At 36.0% G+C, this 27,484-nt stretch overlaps 1 protein-coding gene across 3 annotated transcripts in view; it reads right to left on the reverse strand.

Moving 5' to 3' along the window:
- Positions 1-6,962: 6,962 nt before the first annotated feature.
- Positions 6,963-27,484, reverse strand: part of LOC100241089 (protein PHYLLO, chloroplastic) — a 127,018-nt gene continuing 106,496 nt past the window's right edge. For all 3 annotated transcript variants that reach the window (XM_019221367.2, XM_010655919.3, XM_010655926.3), the window contains 12 exons: positions 26,747-26,872; positions 26,527-26,658; positions 26,286-26,403; positions 15,001-15,156; positions 14,586-14,828; positions 14,237-14,404; positions 13,641-13,784; positions 12,565-13,026; positions 11,647-11,952; positions 11,398-11,555; positions 11,181-11,288; positions 6,963-7,604 (listed from right to left, as the gene is read on the reverse strand). In XM_019221367.2, coding sequence (XP_019076912.1) covers positions 7,310-7,604; positions 11,181-11,288; positions 11,398-11,555; positions 11,647-11,952; positions 12,565-13,026; positions 13,641-13,784; positions 14,237-14,404; positions 14,586-14,828; positions 15,001-15,156; positions 26,286-26,403; positions 26,527-26,658; positions 26,747-26,872 — 2,416 coding nt within the window. In that variant the 3' untranslated portion in view covers positions 6,963-7,309. The remainder of the gene's footprint in view (positions 7,605-11,180; positions 11,289-11,397; positions 11,556-11,646; positions 11,953-12,564; positions 13,027-13,640; positions 13,785-14,236; positions 14,405-14,585; positions 14,829-15,000; positions 15,157-26,285; positions 26,404-26,526; positions 26,659-26,746; positions 26,873-27,484) is intronic.

The raw sequence follows: 27,484 nt of genomic DNA on the forward strand, positions 1-27,484 counted from the left end.
AAACTAAGTTAATCTTCAAAAACCTTAGGCAAAACTATTCCAAATTGACATATAAAGGTTTATATGTGTTGCCTAAGTGGTGGGAAGCTTTAGACTAAAAAAATGAAGGTTTTTAGGTTGTTTTTGGCCTACCCCGTCAAAGGTATCCAAGAACCAATTCAATGGGTTGCCCTTTCTTGATCAAGGATCAGTCAATGGACCAAATTACCTTCTCTCTCTTTCAAAACACGTGTTCCTGATAGAGGCATTGTCTTTCCCAATCAAGCACCGATCAAAAGGTCCAATTGAGGATTAGTCGAAATTTAGAAAGGACTAACAGTCACCTGTAGTGCATTTAATGTCCAACAGCTACTCAATCGGTCAAACCAAAGCTTGATTGGTTGAGGCCTATTTTTTCAAAAAAGGTTGCTCGTTTCCTTTAAATTAAGAGCTCTTATGCATTTATTGACAAAAGAACACTTGCATTGAATTGTCTACTTACTCATTTCTCCCTTTCAAAGCTTTCAAACTCAAGTACATTAATTACTTCACTTGCAAATCCATCTTAGTGCACCCATTTGTTTTCATCCTACCTTTTACTGTATTTGAACCTTTATTAAGCTAGGTTGAGTGCAATTAAACATCCCTTATTTGACAAAGGTTGAGAGTTTAAGCTTTAAGTTAGCATTGAACTTGAAGAGTCTTGTAAGAGTCCATTAGAGGCATTGAATCCAAGTGTAAAGCTTGAAGGCTTGCTTTGGTAGTCTTGAACTAGTGGAGCCTTCACTTGAAAAGGAGGTTGAAGAGAGTGGACGTAGGTGAGATTTGTCGAACACTATAAAAATGTGTTTGTATCTTTCTTTCCCTCTCTCTTTGTTTTTATTACATAATTTATTGCTTAATGTAAGTAGTTTTCTAAAAAGTTTTAATCATCCAATTCACCACCCCCTCCTTCCCCTTTCCTTTACTCGTAGATGTTTTCCTTAATTAATTTAGCCTTGTTTCACAATTGGTATTAGAACTAGACTTTTTGTTTTAGATTTAACCATCTATGAGGATATAACTAACCTATCAAACTCACCCCATTTAGAAGGATTTTTGGCCACCCGACCTTTTTTTTTATGGAAATCGATTATGCTTATTGGAAAATAAGAATGACATGATTTTTAAAATCAATTGATTTTGATAGTTGGGATGTCATTGAAAGTAGTCCCCATGTTCCAACAAAATTAAAGAATAAAGTGATTGTTCCAAAACCTAGGCAAGAATATGATGAGCATGATAAAAGGAAAGCTTAAATAAATGCAAAAAGTCATTTATTTCTTATATTGTGCTATAAATAGAAACAAATATAATTATGCTTGTCAATTTGAGACAACTAAAAAAAGTTGGTGACTACTTGAAATAACTTATGAAGGAACAAATCAAGTTAAAAACTCTAAAATTAATATACTTCGCTTATAGTTATGAATTGTTTTCTATAAATAATAGTGAAACCATTGTTAAGATGTTTACATGGTTCATTGATATTGTCGGTGGTCTTCAAGGTTTGGGAAAAACCTACAAGGAATTCAAGAAAGTGATGAAGATATTAAGGTCCTTTCCTAAGAAATGAGAAGCCAAGGTCACTACAATTCAAGAGGCAAAAAACTTAACCAAGTTACCTTTGGAAGAGTTGATTGGGTCATTGATGACTCATGAACTCACCATGAAGATCCATCAAGACGTTGAAGACAAAAAGAAAAAGAGCATAGCTCTTAAAGTTTCAACGATTGAGGAAGAAGTTGAAGAAGACAATGATAATGAATGAAAAAGATGAAGATCTAGCCCTTACCATAAGAAAATTCAAGAAATATATGATGGGTGAAAAATACAAGGGAAAGAGATTCACTTCAAGAAAAGAATCTCAAAAGAAGGAAGTTCCATCAAATAAAGACAAAGAGAAGAGAGATTTAATATGCTACAAATACAAGAAGTCAGGACATATTAAATATGATTTGCCTCTTTGCAAGAGTGAAGCAACGAAGGGAAAGAAGATGACAATAGTGGCCACATGGAGTGATAGTGAAATGACTTCATCGAAGAAGAGAATGAAAAGGAAGTGACAAACATGTGCTTCATGCCCATTCATTAGCTTGATAAGATAAACTCAAACCTTTATAAGATGCTTTTGAAGAATTATATGGGGATCTTGAATAGCTTGATTTGAAAAATGTTTCACTCAAAAAAAAGATTATTTGCTTGCAAGGAATTATAAATCAACTGCTAGATGTGTTCACTAATGCAAAGAAAGTGACAAAGTCATATATATTGATTACAAATACTACAACATGGATTGATATTTCTATAGGACATATTAACTAGTATCATAGCAAATAAATCTAAGGTATGCCTAAAGCATGAGAAACCTGTTAGCTCAAAAGATACAATTCCTTAAAAACGAAAAACATGAGAAAAATCATATGAAAGGTTGACACTCCTACAGAAATTACATCTAAAAATAGGCTATTAAATTGACTTATCAATCCTAAGTTAATTATTAAATGGCCCTAGAGAAGAACAAATTATACAATTAGTCCATGCATCGACCCAAAAATCTCCAAATAATGAGATATCAATTAGTTATCGACATATGAGAGAAAAATGGTATTGAAATACTTTTATTATTAGCAATATATTTTCTTTCCAAGTGACTATTAACATCATAAGAAATGATGAATATGTTGAACAAAAAATTGTAGCTTAATGTGAACATTTACATGATTGGCTAAAATGAAAAGAAACAATCTAAACAAAACTAAGCTTGTTAATAAGCCAAGTATTTGGATTTGTAGTCCAAATGATTAAAGATGTAAAACTTGTTAGGTACAAATGGGTTTTTATATGAAAGTGCAATTAGAAAAATGAAATTATAAGTCATGAAGCACAATAGTAACACAAGGTTTCTTGCATAGACTTGGAATTAACTACAAGGAAATGTACTCTCCTATCATGGACATAAATACATTTCAATTTTTAATTAGTTTAATGATCTTAGAAGGAATGGATATGTGTCTTATGGATATTGTTACTATATATTTATATGGATCTATAGATAATGATATATACATGAAAATCTTTAAAGGATATTACAAATCTTGATAGCATATACTCAATTAAGCTACAATGATCCTTATATAGACTAAAATAATCTATATGTATGTGGTACAATTGCTTTAAAGAATACCTACTAAAAGAAGGATATGAGAATACCCTATATGTCCACATGGTTTCACTAAAATAAATAAATAAATAAAAAATAAAAAACCAAATTTGCAATTATTATAGTGTATATTAATGACTTAAATCTTATTATAACTTATAAAGAGCTCACAAGAACAGTAATTTATTTGAAGAAATAATTTGAAATTGGCTTGCAGATGGTGCCCTTTCCAAATGAAATGTTTGTTCATCAATCAACATGTATAGAAAAAGTTTTGAAATATTTTCATATGAACAAATCACATCCATAAGTCCTGTAATGATTGTTTGTTCCTTTAATAATCCCTTTCGTCCTAAAGAAGATAAAGAATAGCCACTTGGTTTAAAAGTACCTTATCTCAGTGCTATTCATGCACACATGTATCTTGCAAATTAGACACAAATGATATAACATTCTCTATTAACTAGCTTACAAGATATATTTTTTCACCAATTGAGAGATCTACTAGTTGAAGTGTTAGAAAAAAAAAAAAAACATAATCGTGTTTACATAAGAGGGAGAATATTGATATGAATATATTGTACGTTTTTTTTTCCTTTATTCAGGTTTTTCTTACTCGATTAATGTTGAAATAGAGCCATTAAAAGCATGACATGATATAATAAATTTTAGAATTTATTGTTTATTAATAAAGTCTTGTTTCACTATTATCTATTCTCATTCTATGCATATACCGTGTAAGCATTCAAACCTATACCTTTTGCATTGTACGTGACTAAGGTGCATTAGGAGTTGCACGAAAGATCTAAGTCATAAATTCTTTACAAGTGGATGACTTGTTCATCGTCGGTTCATTGGTCTAGGGAACCCATTAGTGGTTGGTAATGCATTACCTCCTAATTGGAGGGATGACTGGTTTTGACCATTAGGATGAATTTCTCATGGTGAGTGCACTAGTGTGTATGGTTACACATTAAATATAACCTACGATGAGTCATGATGTAAGGCTATCAAGTAGGCATTGATTTCACCAAGCTGATTCATCATGTTCTCTCAACCTTGAGAGAATACCGAGCTTGTGCTAAAGTTTGCAGTGATTTTGACCTATGGGTGAGATTTTAAAATGATCATTATATTTCCAATGGATTGGGCCACTATTGATGGAAGCCAATAGCAATAAGTGTTCTCAATATAGACACTATAATATCTCATGGGATTGAGACAAAGTATCCTTCTTAGGTGATCCTAAGGTGTGTTTATGTAAACTATGATTATAGTAATTCCTCGAGTGAAACTTAACATAAGTTCTTTGTGAGCTAAGATATGTCAACTGAATATACAATATGAGGATTTGTAACTCAAGGATAGTAGAGATAGTCTTGAAAGGTTAATAGTTTTCACTTTATTAGACTATGGACATCAGTTCATAGGGAGATTGAATACAATGGATAGTAGGTCACAAACTTGAGCATTTGGTGTCTCATCATTTACATGTTGGATTGGAGTGCAGTTGATTTTCTATAGTAGGATGTTCAATCAACTTTAGAACTGGATTCTAAGAGAGTCAATACCGTCCTATGAGTCCAAATGGTTTCCGCTCGAACTTATATATCTTGTTAGTATGGTTTATCAGGGTTGGATTGGCTCTTGGTTCACTTTTGTGCACAAGAATGTTTTGGTAATTATGCAAGGTTGCATAACAATTAATGAACAATGTCTTTGCATTAAGCTAATTAATTAATTGGAAGGTCCTGTTAGATTAAATAATTAATTAAGACCCTTTATGAGCTATATTAGGTGGCTCAAGTCTTTAAGGAACCCTATAAATACCGTCTTTAAGGGTTAGAATTTCTAGTTAGTTGTCTTCCACCATTTAAAGAGTAGAGAGAGCCCTAGCCTCCATCCTTTCAAACCTCCCCACCGTTTAAGTGCTAAGGAACAAAAGAGAATCATTAGGTGGAGATCTTGGCTCTATAAGGCTTTCTATGGCTGCAAATCTTCTTTGCATTGAAAGAAATTGATTTGGGAACATCCAAATTAGAGGTAAATTTTTCTAAAGCACTTTTTATCTAGATCCTTCTATTAAAAATTGTATCTTTTGCTTTCGTTACTAGGATCTAGAGGCCAAGGAAAAAAATCATGCATATAACTTGATCTTAGGTTAGGAAGCAGAGTGATTCAGGATTCCCCATAGGTTTTACTAGCAAGATTTTTAAAAAGATAACCCTGATAATAAAATTATTTTAGGAATATTATTATTTTTTCCTTCATTAAGGTTTTTACCACTATGTTTTTAACAAGACATGTTTTTATAATCATTTAAGGAGTGTTATAAAATATAAGAATTCATCATATTGTGAAAACTTATGCATAATCATTTGTGTTGATGTAAATATTTTCCTAACCTTATAAAAAGGGAGATCTACTAATGAAATAAGATTCAATTTCTTTATTAGCATTCTAGTTCTTTTTTCTCAATTTCGTTTCTTTATACTTTCTATTCTACAACAGATCGATATTTGTAATTGACATTCAAGCACTTATTTTACAATTAAAGAAGCTCCCCTAAATAGTATTATAATAAAATCATGAATCAAATATTGAAAGGATGCATTTGTAATTTGGGAAATGTTTCTAATTTATTAATTAACAATCCTAACCATGTCTTAGGAAGAACTGTAAAGGAAATCTAACCAATAAAAAAGTTAGGTATTGTTATGCGTGAGTACCATTCTTATTCTTTTAAATACAAATGCACAAATTACATTCATAAAACTGAAATACCAAATTAATGGGTCCTTTTGAACCATCCAATTACACAATCTGATCTCTCCCTTCCAGTCCTTATATATGTTTTTTTTTTTTTTTTTTTAAATTCATGGATGTTTTAATAATTATTATCTTTTAAGTTATATTTCAATAGTTGGAAAATATCTAAATTAGCAATGTAATTGCTAGATTGAAAAACTTAGAAAATGTAATGTTAATTTAATTAACAAGCTCTAGTTAGTTTAAAGGAGATCTTTTTAGAATTTCTTTTAAGGTTAAGGGTAATTATGAATTTATGATAGTTGTGCTTCATTTCCATTTTTTTTTAAACCGTATTTCGTTTCAAGAATTTGGAAATAGGAGGGATGATAATGTAGGTGTCATTCTTACTAAATGTTAATTTCACTTACCTCCCCTCGAGTTTTAATTAAATATATTTGGCCTCCATCGACTTCAAGGAGATATTTGTAATTGACATTCTTACTAAAGGTTAATTTCACTTACCTCCCCTCGAGTTTTAGTTAAACTAATAGAAGTTAGCGTGTTTGACCAAAACTTCAAGGAGCCAAATGAAATTAACCTTTCCTATTGAAAATTCTCATATATGATTTATATACAAACTTTTGGATAATTTTCGGTGCCCATTCATGACCCCATATAAAATGTTGGAATAGGAATCCCAGGTGAAAGGGTTGCATAGCTAATCCCATCATCCAGGAATGGTGTTATTACATATTAGAATTGGTAATATATCTGTTTTTCTCCTCTTAAATATATAACACTTAACAATACCTTCTAAACCATGACTACTTCAACATACTTGACACTTATTGTTTACAATGCAAAGGCTATAGAAAAATTATCTTAGTATACCACAATCATATGTTTACCATGGGAAATAAAAGCTATTTTTAGGACGACTAATCCTGTTTTAGCTTAAAGGTTATGACATGATAAAAGAAAAACAATATCTGAAAAAAAGAAAAAGAAAAGAAGAAAAACCACAAATCCATGCTAAAAGAGCCATCAATGAAAGACATTCATTACAACAGAAAAAGTGGACATTATAGTGAAGTTAAAAGGCAAAAAAAGCTAACAGGTTATTCATGAAATACCAACTGCAATTGTATTCCCAGCATGCTGCATGGACAGAGACCACTGACATGCAATACTTGCATCTTAACTAGACAAATCTTCTTCTGTAATATTAATCAAGATAAATGAATTCAGTGTGACTTACAGGAGGATGAAGATACCCAAGCCTTGATAGTATGCCATCACACTTTTTCTGATTATTTCACCAAGACCATGTCACCAATTAACATGAATAGTATCACATGATGCTATGAGTTGACACATTCATGACCCATGAAAGGGAACAGCTCTTTCATTTGGTGTTGAACTGTTTTCTAGTCCTGTCAAAAATCTTCTCAGTGCACGGATTATAGGGAGAGGATTCTCTAGGTGGGCAGCATGCCCACAGTTGGGAACCTCAACTATTTCATAAATCTCTTTCCTGGAGTCATCTCCATTACTCGTACCATGACCAATTTCATAGCACATTTCCTGAGCAATCCTCTTGAACTTCCCATCCTTCTCTCCAACAATGAGCAAAAGAGGTGTACTGCATTGCCTCAAGTCCTCCCATAATGGCCTGACAAGCATAGAGAAAAATATCAACTTAAAACTTCAATATTATTATTAGGGGTGACAAACTTCTTGAGTGCATATGGCAATTAAATCAAGTATCCCTAGGTTGTATTGATGAGTTGACATGACTCACTATTCTTGAATGGATGACTTTTAGTTAGCAAAATCCAAGCTCAATATATGCTACCTTGTGAAAGGCAGGATCCTAAGTGATAAAAAGGACCAGGTTATATATAAATCCAAAAATATAAAATCTTCAGAAATTTAAAATTTTATGTTTGGTTTAGTATAGGTGCCAATGGATTGCTTGATTGGGATGGCACTGGATATCACAATGGCAGTGTCACCAGCAGCAGTGGGGCAATGGTGATGGGAGCAGGCTGGGAAGGGGGCTGTTCAGATGAGGTTGGTGGTGGTGCTAGCTCCAGAGTGCAGCATGAGGTAGCAGTGATGATAGTGGAATTTGAAGAGAGGATTTTGAGTGATCCATATCCTGTCTTTAAATCCTTTCAGGAGTACCTGAAATCCCTCTACAAAATCAAATGTCCTGGCAAAATCTGCAGCCATACCTTTGGGACATCAAACAATGTACGAGTCTGGTTAAGCTTCCTATTGGTAAAAGCCAGTAATTACAACTTCAACAATGCGGGTGGTTAAGAAGCTGCCAAACTATAATAAGGAAATATGGACACGAGAACTGCATTCCAATATGGGTTTGGATTGTCAAACACGACTTAAATTCTAGGTATGCAAGGATGATGGGTGTTAATAACTGGTAACCGCAATATTAACAATGCAGGTGGACAGTGAAGAAATTGTTAAATGGCAGTCAGCAAATGGGGCATGGACATTGCATTCCAATATGGGCATACTATGTTCAGCAACAGGAAGGCATAATAAATTTGGGTCACAAGTTTTTGAAGTAAAGAAAGATTGACCTCTTTGTAAATGCCCAAATAGGTTGCTAATAGGTAGATAAAGGTAACTTGTGGTGTCCTCATCCGAACACACCAGCTCTGAACACATGGTTCCTCAGTCCGTTATTCCTGATTCCATCATCAGAAAAAAGAAAAGAGAAAGGGAGAGATTTCTATATATGTGCAAGAACAGTTCAAGAATTTGTTTAGGAAAGCATAAATTAGGAATCGTTCTTAGGAATAAGTAACTTTGACAATTTACTTTCTTTTTTTGCTTCAATTAAGAGTATATAATATTCATATAATCCTGACATTAATCAAAAAAGTTTTTACTCCAATTTTTGTCTCTTCAACATGTAACAGAGCTAGGATTTTTCCCACTTTTGTTAGTCTAAATTCTTATTTTCCTTCATTGCTAAGCCTTTGTCTTTCTTGTTGATTACCTGTTCCTTTTATATTGAATATTCTTTGTTTAAAACAATGTCAAAAGTATCTCAAAATAGTCTCTCTGAAAAGGCTATAGGTCAATCACGAACTTTGGTTCATGGTTACAACCGTACTCTTCAACTTAGAATTGGAAAACTTCATGGTCAAAAGTTCCTTAAGCAGTTCTAATCGATAAAGTTGTTCATTGAAATGAGAGGGAAAATGGGGTATCTACTCAGTAATCCTCATTTCGAATATGGGATGTAAAAGACTATGATAATTCCTTGGTTCTTGAATACTATGCAACCGGTAATCAGCAAAACTTCATTGTTCCTCTTAGTGACTAAAGAGCTTTGGGATACAGTGATTCAACCATTTTCAAATGTGAAGAATATTGCTCAGTTTTATGATATGAGAAAACTTCATTGTTCCTCTTCATTGGGATACAGTGATTTAAACATACTCAAATGTGGGGAATATTGCTCCGATTTATGATCTGAGAAATAGGATTCATGAAAAAAAGCAAGGGGAATATTCTATGACTGCATACTTCAATAGGCTTCGGGTTCTAAGGCAGGGGCTTGACCATTATCAACATTTTGAAATGGAAGCTGCTGTAGACACCATAAAACTAAACAAGTTGATAGAGCAAGAAAGGATATTTGAGTCTCTAGCAGGCCTTAATTCGAAGTTGGACCGAGTTAGGGCTTAAATCCTTGGTTTGGAACTCCTTCCATCTTTAATAGAAGAGTATGCTCAGGTTCATAGTGAAGAGGGTAGAAGGGCAATATAAGGCCTTTCTCACAAGAGAATTTTACCCTAAACACCTTTTAAGAAAACTCCTTTGTTGGATCACAAAAATTTGGATCAAGGAAGAAAGAAGATAGAGAGACTTTTTGTATGATCATTGCAACAAGCCAAGGCACACTAAGGACACTTGTTAAAAGTTATATGGAAAACCCTGATTTGGAGCGAAGATGTACAAGCCTGCCAATAAAAATCATAAAGACTACCAAAGAGCTTCCATGGAGACTGCATCAGAGGAAAAACCAGCCACTGCCACTACTTTAGAAAGCCTATTTTCACCAAGGAACAACTAGACCTCTTGTATGAAATGATATGAAAATTTGAGGTTCCCTCTTCTTCTTGTACCTTTGCACAATGGTGCATAGTAATGATTGTGGTCCTTTAAAAGTAAGTTGTCTTTTCCTTCAGGATAAATCTAAAGTTGCCTCCACCTTCAAACATTTTCATAGGATGATTGAAAACTAATTCAATACAAAATTACAAATGTTAAAATTTGATAATGGGGGAAGAGGAGGGGGGCCGCGGTTGAGGGGTGGAAGGGGGGATTGTAACTTTCTTCCCTCTCCTTTTCATCCAAGTGATATGGATTTGGATATCCCTATTTCCTTCAGAAAAGGAGTGAGAACTTGCTCTAGACATCCTCTCTCAAACTTCTTGCCTTTCCATAGGCTTAACCCCAAGTATGAAGCCTATACAACTCATCTAGCTTCACACTATGTCCCAAAAAAATGTACAAGAGGCTAAAAGACCCTAAGTGGAAAGACAATATTTTTTAAGAAATGAGATCTTTGTATAAGAATGATACATGGGCAGTGTTAAATTGCTTAGAGGAAAAAAAATAGTGGGGTGTAAATAGGTTCTCACAATTAAGCACAAAGTTATTCAGTAGATGAGATTAGTAGAAAAGGGATATACGTAAACCTATGGGATTGACTAACAAGAAACCTTTGCACCTGTTGCAAATATTAATTCCGTTAGGATTCTCTTATCCTTGGAAAAAAATTTAGACTGGCCACTACAGTGGTTTACTGTTAAGAATGTTGTTTTGCATGGCACCAAGGAGGTTTACATGGATTTACCATTTGGTTTTGAAGACAACTCAAGTGGTGAGAAGGTTTTAAGTCGAAAAAACATCCTTATATGGGTTAAAAACATGTCCTAGAGCATGGTTTGAGAGGTTCCTAAGTCTATTCTTAAATTTGTGTATTATCAAAGTCAAGGGGATCATATTTTATTCATTAAACACTCTTCACACAAGAAAACTACTGAACTTATCATCAATGTGGATGATAGAATTGTAACAAATAATGATGTGGAAAAAATGAAGAATCTAAAGAATCTTAAAGCAAAGGAATTTGAAATCAAAGACTTGGGTGCCTTAAGATACTTTCTTGGGATAGAGGAAAATTAAAAAATCCAGATAAGCTTACCGCTGCCTCCCAATGCTCAAATCAGAGAGAGTTTTGGCTAGACTCCGTACATCTTTATGCTGCAGACGGCTGGCAACTATTTGATTAAACTGGGGATGACCTCTTAAGCTGTTAAATGCAAAAAATTATTTAGGCGATTACTGATGTAACAAGCTATCTAAGTACATTAAGGCAAGCATAGAAGTGAGACATTAAAGAAGAGAAACCCAGTAATAACCTCTTCCACAGCTCTCCAGAGTACCAGCTTTCTAGAAAGATTTGTAAGCCATGAGTGATGAGGGCATGTGATCTGGAATCATCTTTAACCATGCGAATTTTTCTGGCTTCATCATTCTTTAGTCCAGGGCTTCCAGATATAATAACAGCGCCTTTGATCTTAATCACAAGGTTTAAGTTTATAAGAATCCCAGTTATCATATGTCCAGATCAGAATCAAAATCAGAACCTCAAGGATCAACCAATATACCTTATCACTAAAGCTTGAAGTCAGAGCCATGTACAAAGCAATCCTTGCACCCATTGAATAACCCACAAGGGTAACTTTTCCAGGAGTAATAGAATGAATCAACTTATATAATACATCTGCAACTACCTCAATCGACAAATTTGGTTCTAGCACATCCTCTTTTCCATCATGATTTTGTATCTTTGACCCCCCATGGCCTGGAAGGTCGATTGAAATGCATCTAGCAGATCCTGAGATGGCTTTCATAGTGGCAATCCAGTCTCCACCAGTTCCAAGGAACCCATGAAGAAATACAACTACATCATTCTGCACCAGCCATCATGGTGGAGTAAGCAAGTAATCAAAGAAGAAGATCACAGATGCCTGTATTCACTATCTCATAAGCAATAGAAATGGAAAGCCCTATATGAGAATATAATTTATCAGGATAGGCAATTTCCAACCACAGCTGCAAAATAGAATGAGTGCAGACATGTATTTATGATGCCAATATGTTGACTCTTCACGGAAAAGTAGATGTTATGTGTCAATGACTATATTATCCCATCACATTTATGATCTGTTTTTTGTTTAGAAGAGGCCAAAAGAAAACATGACAGTGGTGCTTTATTGTCAAATTTATAAGAAAATCCATTTTTCTAGTTGGACAATTTTTTTATTTGACAAAGAATTGATTATTATGAAGTCAGAAATTAAATAGCATTTATTTTCCCCCTTATATAAAAGAAATATGCAGCCTAAAACCTTGCACCATCTTCACCCTGCATTCTTAGATTTGTGTGCTATAAGCAAGTGGAAATATCCAACATAGATCCTAGAATTCTAGGGAAATGGTCGTGCAAACAGGGTTGTGGGGAACCTCTTTTAAGATGGAAAAATAATAAAATTACATGAATACTGTGAAATTCCAGTACTTACCTCAATGCTTGCTCCAATCTCATGAACATTCAACAAGCACGAGAAGCCATCTGAATCCACAGCCAACTGATGAGTGTAAACTTGTTCCTCAGAAAAAATTCTTATGATAGTATCTCGGTTGATCTGAAATTTCTGCAGGATTCGATCAGCATCAACAACAGATGCTTCTATAAAGCCACTGTCCTGACTACGATTAATGCTGAGAGGTTCAAAAGTTACATCTTCTTTAAGCCATCGGTAGGTTCCAAGACCATGGGCTACAGATGGAACCAGTTGCTTATTCATCAATTTGCATATCTCTGCACTTTGCAGCTCAAAATAACTAGACAACTGAATATATGCTGACAAACTAAGCCCACTTTCAAATGCTGCACTGACAACAGCCATCTTACCCTGTTGCTGGGCCCATCGAGCAATCAATGCAGCATTTTCAAAACCACCAACAACACTTGGTTTGATAACCTAACAAGACCAATATAACCCAAATAAGGTTGAAACCAACTGATCCTTAATGATCTTAATATTTTAAAAGTATGTCATTCGAACAACAGGAAATTAATGCAACAAGACAAAATGGCATTTTTAGTGATTGATGATTCTTTTTTATTACTATAACGCATAAGTTCCTAGTTTTGAAAACAGAAATGTGTTCTTCAGCAGCAGCAGCAACAACAAGAAGCAGCTAGTGAAAATTTGCACTCTAGCAATAAAACTTTATGAACCAGTACTAATTGACCCCATGATCATGAGATGGTTTGAGCTGATAAGAATCCTTGTGTCAGTGAAAATATTTTTCTACTAATATGTAAGCAAGAAATGAATGGAGGATGATATAAAAGACCTCCATGACAGTGGTTGTTAAGTGAATGATTCTAAGCAACATGGCTGGAAAGGTTTAGCTAGTATTTTTGGCCATGTGATTTTGCTAATTTTAACATTATAAAATCAACTAAACATAGTACAAAGTGAACCTTTATATCATTATGAACATGCATTTCTACTTGATATTATACTTGTACTATCAGTAGACTATAAGATATTTATATAGACTAAAAGATAAATTCACTGTCACTTACAACAGCAACTATTCCTGAGTGTGAGAACTTTGCAAGCTTTTGAAGAGGAGTTTCTCCAATTTTGTCCATGGTTTCATCCAATGCTACTGGTAAGCCAGTTTCTTCACAGAACTTAATAATATCATCTTCATCCTTGACAGGTTCCTGAAATAATGGAAAATTATATGCTAAAAACAAGAAATTCTGATAAAACTAGATGCAGTAGTAAAATATTTCTTTTGATAGTAAACATGTAATGATAAAATTAGCACTAACAAAATATTAGCAACCATCATTAAAACTTAGGCAGCCTGTTCGGTGCAGCTTTTTGACTGCCTAAAAGCTCCTTTTGATTGGTAAAGACGTTAACAGGGTGTTTCATTTTATATTAAAGCACTGGAAAGAAGTAAAGGACTAAGGCTTAAATACTCTTTTTAGTAAAGTTGGAGTAAGATACTTTTGCTGAATCTTCCAGAAGAAGACATTTTGGCCCTTCATCAAAGAGACATTGCAATGATAAAACAAATTCAACTACAGTATAACTAGAATCAACCATCCTCTTATGACGAACTAAGGGCAATACAAAATAATATTTCCTACTTCTTCACAGCACATACCTCAATGTACTTCAGATCACAATTTTTAACATAAGAGCTAAACTGAATTGCTTGTTCATAAGTCCAGTTTCGGTTGGCATCAGCACGAAGCTCGATCTGTAGTCCAACCATCTTTCTTATTTCTTGTATGACTGTAGCATCTTCAATTGGATCTGCCCGACGTGCTACCTGAAGTCAAAGAACTATTGTTAATCCAACTAATATTACAAAGAATCCATAATTGCAAAAAAAGTTGAGCGAAGAAATAGGGTCAAGAAATAATTAAGTACCTCAAGTACTTTTAATGCTTTATAGGATATTACGGAGAAAAATATAATTTCAACAGTATAACTTGGTCAGACTAACTTACTTTTAGCTTTATAGCAGTAAAACCTTCTTCAACAAGTGTCTTGGCAAGATAAGCAACCTCCAAGGGAGACCCATTAGAATCAAGAAGGGCACAAATCTGAACTCTTTTTGACCTTTCAGATATTTCTTCTTCAACTTTATAGGGATGCAGAATGTTTAATAAACTTGAGCCTTCCTGTGCAGCTATAGCATTTAGGATGGCCATCTCCAAACCGCATCTGACACTTGGGAAGATTGAAGATGGCTATACAACAGAGGAAGAACTTGAAGGTTTAAAATTTGTATCAAAGATGTGCAAAAAGGCAAGACATAATCGTGACAACTTTTTTGTTTTGTTTTTTTCCCTTTTTGGTTCCATATTTTATTCACTTGTTATATTAATCCTATAATTGGAAAATGAACATATGAGAACCTACCGGGATACCCAAGCAGCTCCAAATCCAAGAAGAAAACGAGCCCTTTAATAGAGGCAGATAGAAACTTATTTTGGCTCCTTTAATCACATGATGAAGAAATCGAAGTTGCTCCTCTACATCTAGCAAATCTTCTTCATGGATTTCAAGAGGTGCAACCTGTTCAAAAACTAATAGGTGAGAAACATTCTTTTTTTTTTTTTTTCATTTTTTTTTCTGTTTTTCTTTTTTGGGCTGAGTGTGCATGGTTATAGGGATGGTTGTTTTACTGGGTCGGTGTATTAGAAACAAACAATGAAGAAAAAAAGAAGGCAAAGAGAGAGAAGAAAATAAGAATATAGGAATAAGAAGGCACTCATTAAGTGGTTGCTCTGGTTTGCCCCATTTCCCTGCAATGTTACACTGAAAGTAAGCATGCATTCTTTCATCCTTCCAAAATGATAACCCAAGATTACTTGCTTTTCATTCCTATAGTCTCAATCTAAAACCAACCATTATGAAACCTCTTGTGCCAATGAGGAAAGTTTAATATGATCACTCTAAGGACATACCATTTCAAAGAACACTCTATGAAGCTAGCAATATCTACTTTTTAATTATATTTCAGCAAACGATTATTACCTATGGTTGTTTCATTATAATTACTATTTTAAAAAAAGGCTGTTCTGATGAGAATCAACAAGCATTCAAGGATCCATTGCATATTCTAGTTGGGCCTATTACTAAAGCAAGATCCAAGAAGATCAAAGAAGCACTTAATGGGCTAATTCAAGATATTTGGGGTGATTCTAACACAGGACATTCCAAGCTTGGCCCAAAGGAAGATGAAGGTGTAATAAATTTAATCCAAGCTATTGAGGGCTAATCTGTCTTGATTGGGCATGATTTATGGTGTGGATTAATGACTGATTGACTTTCCAACTCCATATCGGTTAATAGACATTTTCCTATTCTAAAGCTTCTAATTTTAGGCCAAATCTACCTTAATTTTAGGCTTTTATTATTTAGAACGTTTTTTAGTTATTTTCCTATTTTGGATCTGCTAATTTCAGACCAAATCAACTTTTATTTAGGGTTTTAATATTGAGTCATGACATATAGATAGCATGCACCTCATTGTAATAGGGGATAATTTTGATTGAATAAAAAATCAGAAAAGGTGAGGCTTTGCTCTTCTTTTGGTTCTTGAAAAACTGTGGACTTATCAGGGATTCTTCCTTGTGGCGTTCAAACTTTATACCTTCAGTTCGTGATTCCATTGTAATTATTGGGTCAAGGTCTGTTACTTATACTTTTGGTTTGCGTTTCACTTATAAACGTTAGGTCAGGGTTCTATCAAAAATCTGTATTTTAGCTTTCTTGGGCAATTATTCCAATACTGTTTGTTAGGTCTCAAAGCGTGTCGATTGAGGTTCGCATCATATTCTCTTGTATTTTCCGTTATATTCTGATTTACAATATATATACACAAAAGAAGGATTGACAAGATTTGTCACAACTGATTGTTTTTTACTTCTCCAAGTAACTAGATTTCATCCGAAGAAGGTACAATATACAATAGTTAACGCTCCATCAATAATTGATCCAACTCAATCAGCATCATTGTAAGCTTCCAATTCCATATTCCCTTTCTTCTAAAATAAGATTCTTTTGCCTAGTGCAGAATTTAGGTAAAGTAGGATTTTGTGTACAGTCTCCATGTGAGATTCATGTGGTGAATGCAATGAATTGGCTTACCGTACCTCCAACGTAATGGATGTCTAGTTAGGTGTGAGTTAAATAAATTAATTCCCCTACCAATCTTTAATATAGGTCACAGTCTACCATATCATCATCTACTTTTCCTCCTTGTTTATGATTCTACTCAATTGGAGTATCTGTTGATTTACATCCTTGTGTCCCTATCTTCTTAGCAAATCAAGGATATGTTTTTGTTTGGACAAAAATATTTCTCCTTCTAAGCATGCTACTTCAATCCCGATGAAATACTTTAGACTCTTTAGATCCATGATCTCAAATTCACTGGACATATAAGTTCCTAGTCTTGGAATTTCCCCTACATCATTTTCAGTTACAATAACATCATCCATATAAACTATCAAGGTAGTTAACTAACCAGAAGAACCATCAGCCATACTAATCATATAATTCCCAGAACAAGGTGTATAATTTTAAAAAATTATGAGATCTCCAGTCATGTGATCAAAAGCTCTTAAGTCAACAATCCAAGGACTTAAATGTTCCTTTTTTACTGTCAAGGCAATAAGAAAATTGCCTTTTTGAGCTAAGGATCCAGACCCGATAATAGAGTTAAGAAGAATTTCCCCCTTGTTGAGACTGGTTGAAAATTTTCTACATTAATTCCATTTGCTCTTTGCTGAATGGATTGGAATTAGGTAGTGTTGGGTTGTCTTCAATGGTGAGATGGTGTCCTCAACTTTCTCTATCAATTTGAGGACATGATGGCTTCGAATCTGTTGATTTCTCATGGATTTTCCAGAAGGTGTCCTTGGTGTGACTTGGTTTTCGACAGTGATCACACCAAGGTCTCCCTTTTCTTGGTTGGTTGTCACTGGAAAGATAGGGAGGACCCTAAGTTGCTAAGACTGAACCCTTAATGACAGGTTGGTTGGTTTGTAAACCCAACATGACTTTCTTTCTACTTTCTTCTTAGCGCACTTTTGAGGCAACTTCTTGGATGTTGGGTAAAGGTTTAATTTTCAATATTATGCCTCGAACTTCATTCAAATTTTTGTTCAACCCTAATAAAAATTTGTAAGTTTGTTTCTTCTTAATGATCTTCTTGTATTTGATTGCATCCATTGGGCAATCCCATTTGGTGGTTTCGAACATTTTGAGCTACAACCAATAGTGAGTTAGAAGACTAAAATATTGGGTGACAAACAAATCACCTTGGCATAAATCTTCCCTTTTATTTCAAATGCCGCTGTTGTGTCTTCTGTATTTGAATAAGTCTTCCTTGCTGCTTCCCAAATTTCTGGCACTGTTTCGTAGAGTATAAAATTTTTCCCTATCATTGTTCACCAAGTTAATTAACCAAGACATAACCATATTATTTTTAACCTTCCATTCTTTGAATTTCGAGTCTTCTTTCATAGCTCAAGGCACTGCACCGATGAGTTGTTCATAGAGTACAAAATTTTCCCCTATGTCATTGTTCATCAAGTTAATTAACAAAGACATAACCATATTATTTTGAACCTTCCATTCTTTGAATTTTGGGTCTTCTTTCATAGGTTGAGGCACTGCACCAATGAAGTAGTCATCCTTCCCTCAACCACATATGAACATCATAATTGCATGAGACCATTGAAGATAGTTTTACCCATTCAGTTTGTGTCTAGTAATGAGAAGAGCAGCACCATCCAATCCTCCATTGTTGCTCAGAATAGGAGCTTCTTGAGTGGAGGTGACTTTTGATGTTGAGGAGTCCTTGGTGGCCATTCCGTATTTGGTCATGGACGGATCGAATGGCTTAGAATCAACTTTGATACTGTTGAATATAATGTATGTATAGTATACTATCTTTCCTTGTTAATATAGGTCACATGTATGGTAGTTAGGACTCCTAGCCTTGTATATATATATCTCTCAATTGTAAGTAGAGATTACAATGAATGTGAATAAGGTTTTTCTTCTTTCTCTCTCTCTCAACATGGTATCAGAGCCAAGGAAGAAAACCTAATTCTTTCCTGTTTTCCGTGTCATCAACTCCGGGAAACCTTCTGGTGACCGTGTTTCTTTCCGGTCACCTTCCCCATCTCCCAATACTTTCCGGTCAGTCGGATCGTCGTTAGAAACCACTCACCGCTGGCAAATTTTCCGGCGAACTTTCCGGCGAAATTTCCGGCGACCTATTTTTCCGACACCGACCATACCAGAAGGAGCGCCTGGAGGAGATCTCCAACTTTTGTGAAGGCACCAGCACCAAAAGAGCAGCCACGCGCCGGCCACGCGCAATTTTCCGGCCGGCGGTTGAATCTCACGCGCCGGCGCGTGGGGGCGCGTGAGAGCTTTTCCGGCGACGCGCCTCCTCCTCCAGCTTCGCCTGACGCCGATCAGCCTTCCCACCTCCCTGGTTCTCCCATCCGAGCCCTGCACGTACCTCTTTTGGGGATTTTTGTCTCCGTCGGCCCTCCAAACAGTCTTTCCGGCGAAGCTCCGACCACTTTTTCTCCACTCCAATCCCTGCACGTGCCTTGGGAAGTGTTCTTCTCCCTTTCTGGTGGTACCACACCGCGATCTGAGGCCGTCTCCCTTTTTCGGTGGTGCCACGCTGCAATCTGAAGCCGTATTAGGGCTCTCTTCGATCCAAACATACTTCATTCTCCAGATAAGTGGATATGGCTACTAAAGCTTCCATTTTTTCCTCTGTCATATCTGGATCTCCTATGATTACTTCGGAGAAATTAGTTGGGAGTGAAAATTATCTTTCCTGGTCTGCCTCTGTTGAACTTTGGTTTATGGGTCAAGGATATGAGGATCACTTGATTACACAGGAGGCAGATATCCCTGAGGTCGACCGCGTACAGTGGAGGAAGATAGATGCACAGTTGTGTAGTGTATTATGGCAATCGGTTGATCCCCGAATTCTTCTTCATCTTCAGGCCTATAAAACTTGTTTTAAATTTTGGACTCAGGCCAAAGGATTATACACGAATGATATCCAGCGTCTTTATAAGGTGGCTTCTGCTATTGTCCATCTCAGCCAACAGGACTTGGATCTATCTACTTATATTGGCCAGATTGCCTCTCTTAAGGAGCAGTTCTTGACTGTGATGCCTCTTACTCCTGATGTTGGGGCTCAACAAACACAGCTTGACAAGTTCTTCATGGTCCTTACTCTTATCGGCCTCCGTCCGGATCTTGAGCCTATTCGTGATCAGATTCTTGGTAGTTCATCAGTTCCGTCCTTGGATGATGTGTTTGCTCGCCTCCTCCGTATCTCGTCCACTCAGACTTTGCCATCTGATAGCGCTTCAGATTCTTCTGTGTTAGTTTCTCAAACTACCTCTCGAGGAGGACGCAGTGGTACCCGAGGTAGAGGCCAACGTCCTCATTGCACCTATTGCAATAAACTTGGCCACACTCGCGATCGTTGCTATCAGTTACATGGAAGACCTCCTCGCACTGCCCATATGGCCCAGTCCTCTGATTCTCCGCTGCCTCAGCCTCCGAGCTCCTCCGCATCTCAGACATCTCAGGCTTCTATTGCCTCTGTTGCCCAGCCTGGTAATGCCTCTGCCTGCCTTACCCACACATCTTCTCTTGGACCCTGGATTCTAGATTCTGGAGCATCTGATCACCTATCTGGTAATAAGGATCTTTTCTCCTCTATTACTACTACCTCTGATTTACCTACTGTTACCTTAGCTAATGGTTCTCAAACTGTGGCTAAAGGTATTGGTTTGGCCCTTCCTTTGCCTTCTCTACCTCTCACTTCTGTCCTTTATACTCCTGAATGTCCTTTTAATCTTATTTCCATCAGCAAAATCACTCGTACTCTTAATTGCTCTATTACCTTTTCTGATAAATTTGTGACCTTGCAGGACCGGAGTACGGGGAAGACGATTGGCATAGGACGTGAGTCTCAAGGCCTCTATCACCTCACCTCAGATTCATCTCCTGCAATTTGCATTTCCACTGATGCTCCTCTCCTCATTCACAATCGTCTGGGCCACCCTAGTCTCTCCAAGTTCCAGAAGATGGTTCCTCGTTTTTCCACTTTGTCGTCGCTTCCGTGTGAGTCATGTCAGCTTGGGAAACATACTCGTGTCTCGTTCCCAAAGCGTTTGAATAATCGGGCAAAGTCTCCTTTTGAGCTTGTCCACACTGATGTTTGGGGTCCTTGTCGGACTGCGTCTACTTTAGGATTTCAGTATTTTGTCACTTTCATTGATGACTATTCTCGATGTACTTGGTTATTCTTAATGAAAAATCGAGCTGAGTTATTCTCTATTTTCCAGAAATTTTATACTGAAATCCAAACCCAGTTCAATATTTCTATTCGTGTGTTACGCAGTGACAATGCCAGGGAATATTTTTCAGCCCAATTTACTTCGTTTATGTCTCATCATGGGATTCTTCATCAGTCTTCTTGTGCTCATACTCCTCAACAAAATGGGGTAGCTGAACGCAAGAATCGACATCTTGTTGAGACAGCTCGTACTCTCCTCCTCCATAATCATGTTCCTTTTCGTTTTTGGGGGGACGCTGTTCTTACCGCTTGTTATTTGATTAATCGTATGCCCTCCTCTGTCTTACACGATCAGATTCCTCACTCCCTTCTTTTCCCTGACCAACCACTTTATTTCCTTCCTCCTCGTGTCTTTGGTTGTACTTGCTTTGTTCATATTCTCACTCCTGGACAGGACAAGCTTTCCGCCAAAGCCATGAAGTGCCTCTTCTTGGGATATTCCAGACTTCAGAAGGGTTATCGTTGTTATTCCCTTGAGACTCATCGGTACTTTATCTCCGCTGATGTCACCTTCTTTGAGGACTCACCATTCTTTTCCACCACTTCTGAGTCTCTTCCTGTTTCTGAAGTCTTGCCCATTCCCATTGTCTCCCCACCTGATGCTATGCCCCCTCGACCACTTCAGGTTTATCATCGTCGCCCTCGTGTCGTTGCTCCTCTCCCTTTTCCTGAGGCTCCTGCTGACTCACTTCCTATCCCTTCGGCTTCACCTGCCCCGGCTCTGCCTTCTCCTAATGACTTACCCATTGCTGTTCGGAAAGGTACTCGCTCTACTCGTAATCCTCATCCTATTTACAATTTTTTGAGTTATCATCGATTATCTTCACCCTATTCTGCTTTTGTTTCTGCTATATCCTCTGTTTCTCTTCCAAAGAGCACCCATGAAGCTCTTTCCCATCCAGGCTGGCGACAGGCAATGGTGGATGAAATGGCTGCTCTGCACTCTAATGGCACTTGGGATCTTGTTGTTTTACCCTCTGGTAAATCTACAGTTGGTTGTCGTTGGGTCTATGCAGTTAAGGTTGGTCCTGATGGTCAGGTTGATCGCCTTAAGGCCCGCTTAGTTGCTAAAGGCTATACTCAAGTTTATGGTTCTGATTATGGTGACACATTCTCCCCTGTTGCCAAGATTGCTTCTGTCCGCTTGCTTCTGTCCATGGCTGCTATGTGTTCTTGGCCTCTTTATCAGTTGGATATTAAAAATGCCTTCCTTCATGGTGATCTTGCTGAGGAAGTTTATATGGAGCAACCTCCTGGTTTTGTTGCTCAGGGGGAGTCTGGTTTAGTGTGCAGGTTACGCCGCTCTCTATATGGCTTGAAACAATCTCCTCGAGCATGGTTTAGCCGTTTTAGTTCTGTTGTTCAAGAGTTTGGCATGCTTCGCAGTACAGCAGACCATTCAGTTTTTTATCATCATAACTCCTTGGGGCAGTGTATTTATCTGGTTGTTTATGTGGACGACATCGTCATTACAGGCAGTGATCAGGATGGTATTCAGAAACTAAAGCAACATCTTTTTACCCACTTTCAGACCAAAGACTTGGGGAAACTCAAGTATTTCTTGGGAATTGAGATAGCTCAATCCAGTTCTGGTGTGGTCCTTTCCCAAAGGAAGTATGCTTTAGACATCCTGGAAGAAACCGGTATGTTAGACTGTAAACCGGTAGACACACCTATGGATCCGAATGTCAAACTTGTACCAGGACAGGGGGAGCCTTTAGGAGACCCCGGGAGATATCGACGGCTCGTAGGTAAATTGAACTATCTCACCATTACTCGTCCAGACATTTCTTTTCCTGTGAGTGTTGTTAGTCAATTCCTACAGTCACCATGTGATAGCCATTGGGATGTCGTAATCCGTATTCTTCGATATATCAAAAGTACACCAGGCCAAGGTGTATTGTATGAGAACAGAGGTCATACTCAAGTTGTTGGTTACACAGATGCAGATTGGGCTGGCTCACCCACAGATAGACGTTCCACTTCAGGGTACTGTGTTTTTATTGGAGGTAATCTAATATCTTGGAAGAGTAAGAAACAAGATGTAGTGGCCAGATCTAGCGCTGAAGCCGAGTATCGAGCTATGGCTTTGGCAACATGTGAACTCATATGGTTGAGACATCTTCTTCAGGAGTTGAGATTTGGAAAGGATGAACAGATGAAACTCATCTGTGATAACCAGGCCGCATTACATATTGCATCCAATCCAGTCTTTCATGAAAGGACCAAGCATATTGAAGTTGACTGTCATTTCATTAGAGAGAAGATCGCATCAGGATGTGTTGCTACAAGTTTTGTCAATTCAAATGATCAACTAGCAGACATCTTCACTAAATCTCTCAGAGGTCCTAGGATTAAATATATTTGTAACAAGCTTGGTGCATATGACGTATATGCTCCAGCTTGAGGGGGAGTGTTGAATATAATGTATGTATAGTATACTATCTTTCCTTGTTAATATAGGTCACATGTATGGTAGTTAGGACTCCTAGCCTTGTATATATATATCTCTCAATTGTAAGTAGAGATTACAATGAATGTGAATAAGGTTTTTCTTCTTTCTCTCTCTCTCAACAGATACCATGAAGAAATTTGAGGGAGAGAAAGAATATTTCTTTATTTTTCTTTTATTTTTAAACTGATTATTGTATCAATATTTATACATAAATGGTTGAGGCCATCTACCTTAGAAAGGAAATCTAATCCTTGATTTTAGGAGAGAAAGTCTCTCATAAAATCAAGGAATAAAATTAGGATAGGAAATACAACTTATCAAAACTTTGATAGCACTAACACAATTGTGACAACTATATACTACAATTGTGACATTGTTGTAGTTGTACCATAGCTGTGCACAGTTGTACTCTTTGGATTTCCACAAATACAAAAAGCGAGGAAACATGTAGTGTTTCAGGACTTAATAGTTATATCTATGTTTTCTATCCTTTGTAACATTCCCTATGGTATAGTGGGATGATTCTCTCTCATCCATGGATGCAGGCTTGATTGGATGAATCAAGTTAAAACCCTATGTACCTTTATGTGAATATTTTTATTTGTGTTCTTACACTTTGCACAACAAGTGATATCAAAGCTTAGACCTTGACAACAAGTAGTATCAGCTTCGATTAAAGATTTTTGAGAGAGTAAAAGAGAATGCCCAAGTTGAAGATTTCAGAAGGAGTGAAGGTGATGATATCTAAAAGGCTCAAGGAGAATGGAACACATAAGATGCTTGCAAAAGGAATTTTGCTTATAGGTGGAGTTAATTGTCTCACTAATATGTGAGATATAGAGCATGAACTTTGTTATTTGAAGTATATTTTCTCTTATAAACTTGTAGGATATTCAAAGGTGGAACCCCTAGCAGACAAGAAGGCCATGGAACATAAGGAGATTGTAATGAACTAGGAAGTTGTAGTGTGGTGTAAGAATTTAGTTTAGACAAGTTTCCATGTGGACTACATTAGTTGATTGCCTTGATTGTGTTATATGAGAGAAGTTGTGTACACCAGTAAAAACATGTGCAGAAAATCCATGTGAACAATGAAGACTTGTATCACAAATAAATGAAATGTTTGCTTGACGAAATTTGATTCAAGATAAGAGATTGTTAGAAAATGTTTCAAATTCCAATTTGGTAAATATTCCTTTTAGTAAAAGAATAATGTATAGTATATTTTATATATTGGCAATTCTTTATGAAAATAGGTTTCTTATAGAATAAGGAAAGTTGTTGGAAATGTTCTTATAAATATTATAAGTCATGAGGTGAAAAAGTTATGAAATGAGATTGAGGTGGTGAAGACTAAATGGTAGACAAAGATGTGAAGAAGAATGGAAATCACTCGGTGGAGTAAGGGCTTGCAGTTTCAAGGTGTTAATACATGCAAGGAAACATGGGATGCTTCAGAGCTTAATAGTTATATCTATTTTTCTATCCATTATAATATTCTCTATAGTATAATGAAATGATTTTCTCTCATCGGTCGATGTAAGCCTGGTTAACTGAATAATGTTTAAACCTTGTATACCTTTGTATGAATGATTTTATCTTTGTATTCTTATACTAATATATTAACATTGAAGCTTTCGCCTGCATAACAACACTAAACACAATCTGAGTTGTCATGCACCACATTAAAAAGGACTGGAAATTTAGGTTTTGTCTTTCCTTAGCTTTGAATTCTTTATCTTAGTTCTTCAAGAATGCCCTATGACTACGAATAAATTTTTCAACCATGGCTATTCCAAAATTCTCCATGTTGATAGAAACTATAGCATCATGGATTACTATAGTAACATAAATATCATATCAAAATCATAGAGGAAGGTACACAAGGTTAAAAGTCCATGAATAAAAAAGAATTAATTCACTAAATGGTAAAGAAATTATGGAGGGAAAAAAAATAAAAATACTACTAAAAACAATCATGTGTTTCCTCGAATTTGAGCACTACTCCACTAGATGTCTCCTACTCTCTCATATCAAAAGCTATCTAGTATAGCACTATTGGAAAACCGAAACTGATAAGGAAAGAAATAACTTTGTAAAGCTGTAAATTATTTATTAGTTGTCAATCTTTGTATTTTTAGGAAAGTAATTGTTAGGAGTTAATCAGTAATTTAGTTTCCTAATTTGAAGGATTTGTATATGCTGTAAACTCTATAAAAGAATAATCTCAATGAAAGAAAATTATTCCCGTGAAACCCTATTCTTCAACTAGCACTTATATGTACATCTCAATCCTGACTTTTCTCCCCTCAAAACCTAGAACATCTATAGAAATTTTGCTGATATCTTTCCTTGTTCAATAATGATACCTATTAATAAAATATATATTCTGTCATATTCACTACCAAAAGGAATTTGTACCAACTAGAAATTTGAAACAAGTTTGAAGAATGTGTTTTATGTTATCCTATAATTAATAATGAACTTTTTTCAAAGCCAGATTTGCAGGTCAACCCAAATCTCACAGGTTTTGGCTCTATATTTTCCAATTTGATTATGAAGGGGCCAGATTTGGATTAGACACATTCAAACCCCAACCAAGCTTGATCTATTGAGAGCATAGGTACATTGAAAATGATAAGTTTATTAAATGGACAGTATTTGGGTTTTACTTTCAAATATTGGTTATGCTATTTAAATAAATGCAGTAAGTGACAAGTGTCAAATAAATAATCTTCTCCTTAAGCTGAAAACAAATAACAGTAACAATAGACAAGCATCAGGAATACCAGGGTGACAATTTGTTATTGATAGAATAAGAGACCTTAAACTAACCTCACCAAATCCCACATGTCCACCCTCAAGAGAAAGAATTAAAATGAAGCCATCTCTATAAAACGTGGTAGTTTTATAATTGACAGAAGCAGAAGTTGGTGGAGCACATAGAGGAATTCTGTCACAAAAAAATAAAATAAAATAAAAATAAATTGGAAAAAGGCAGATTAAATACACAAAGAGTTTTAACAGAGTATAATTGCTTTAAAACTTCTTCCTGGAAAAACAGGGAAACAATTACCTATATATTGAGTATTCCATGCCATGGATCTTGCAAAGAAAGGAACCATGGAAGATGAAATCTGGAATTGAGAACTTAGAAAGCATATTTAAAGCATGGTCTGCTGCTTGGCATGCAAATTTTCTCAATGTACTGTTAAGAGGAACACAATGTTTTAGTACAGAGGTGATTGGCTGTTAAATTAGACAATGTAATTCAAACAACAATAGAACCTGTCAACCTGTGGAAGGCAGCATTGGAATCAATGCAGCTCTCAACTTCTATGACACAGTCCCTATTTTCCTGTTGAGATGTAAATAGAGCATCTTGAAGTTCTATTTTTGTCCGCACTTCTAAATGCTTCATACTGCAAAAATTAGTGATTTTCTCAATGAAATAAACCAGTATTGTTTCAATGGTATAGTGAATATGAACGAAAACTATAGATAGATCCATTATCATAGCTAATGGTAAAATGAGCAACATGATATTACATGTTAAGATTAAATTTCCATTTCATAAAATCACATATACCACATATAGCAAGCAAAACAGAAAACAAATGGTATTTAGTAGAACTTTTGAATTGGGCTCATATTCTAAATTCTAATAAAAAAGGTCCATATTAAACTTAGCAACATAGAGCCTCATCCCAGCTATCCAAGTTCTCCATCTTTTAAGCTCCTACGTTTATATCTTCTACTTATCATACACAATCTTTTCCTAACAGAGCCAGTCAACATTCTTTCTCACTGTTTTTTCCTCTTTAAACCTTCATGTCACGGACTTAGGCTTCTCCTAAGCTCACATGCAGTACTTAGACAACTTCAAGACTCTTGACGTTGCTAAGTTAGTCTTACCCGCCCACTTAACTAGCTAGGCTAAGTATGCACACAACTTGGAAGCTTAGAAGGCCCACGTAGGCAACACTTAAAGAAAGGAAGCTTTTATTGCTCAAAGGATGCTTTACAATGCTTTG

Source organism: Vitis vinifera, chromosome 1, assembly GCF_030704535.1.
Source record: "Vitis vinifera cultivar Pinot Noir 40024 chromosome 1, ASM3070453v1".
NCBI classification, from domain to species: domain Eukaryota; kingdom Viridiplantae; phylum Streptophyta; class Magnoliopsida; order Vitales; family Vitaceae; genus Vitis; species Vitis vinifera.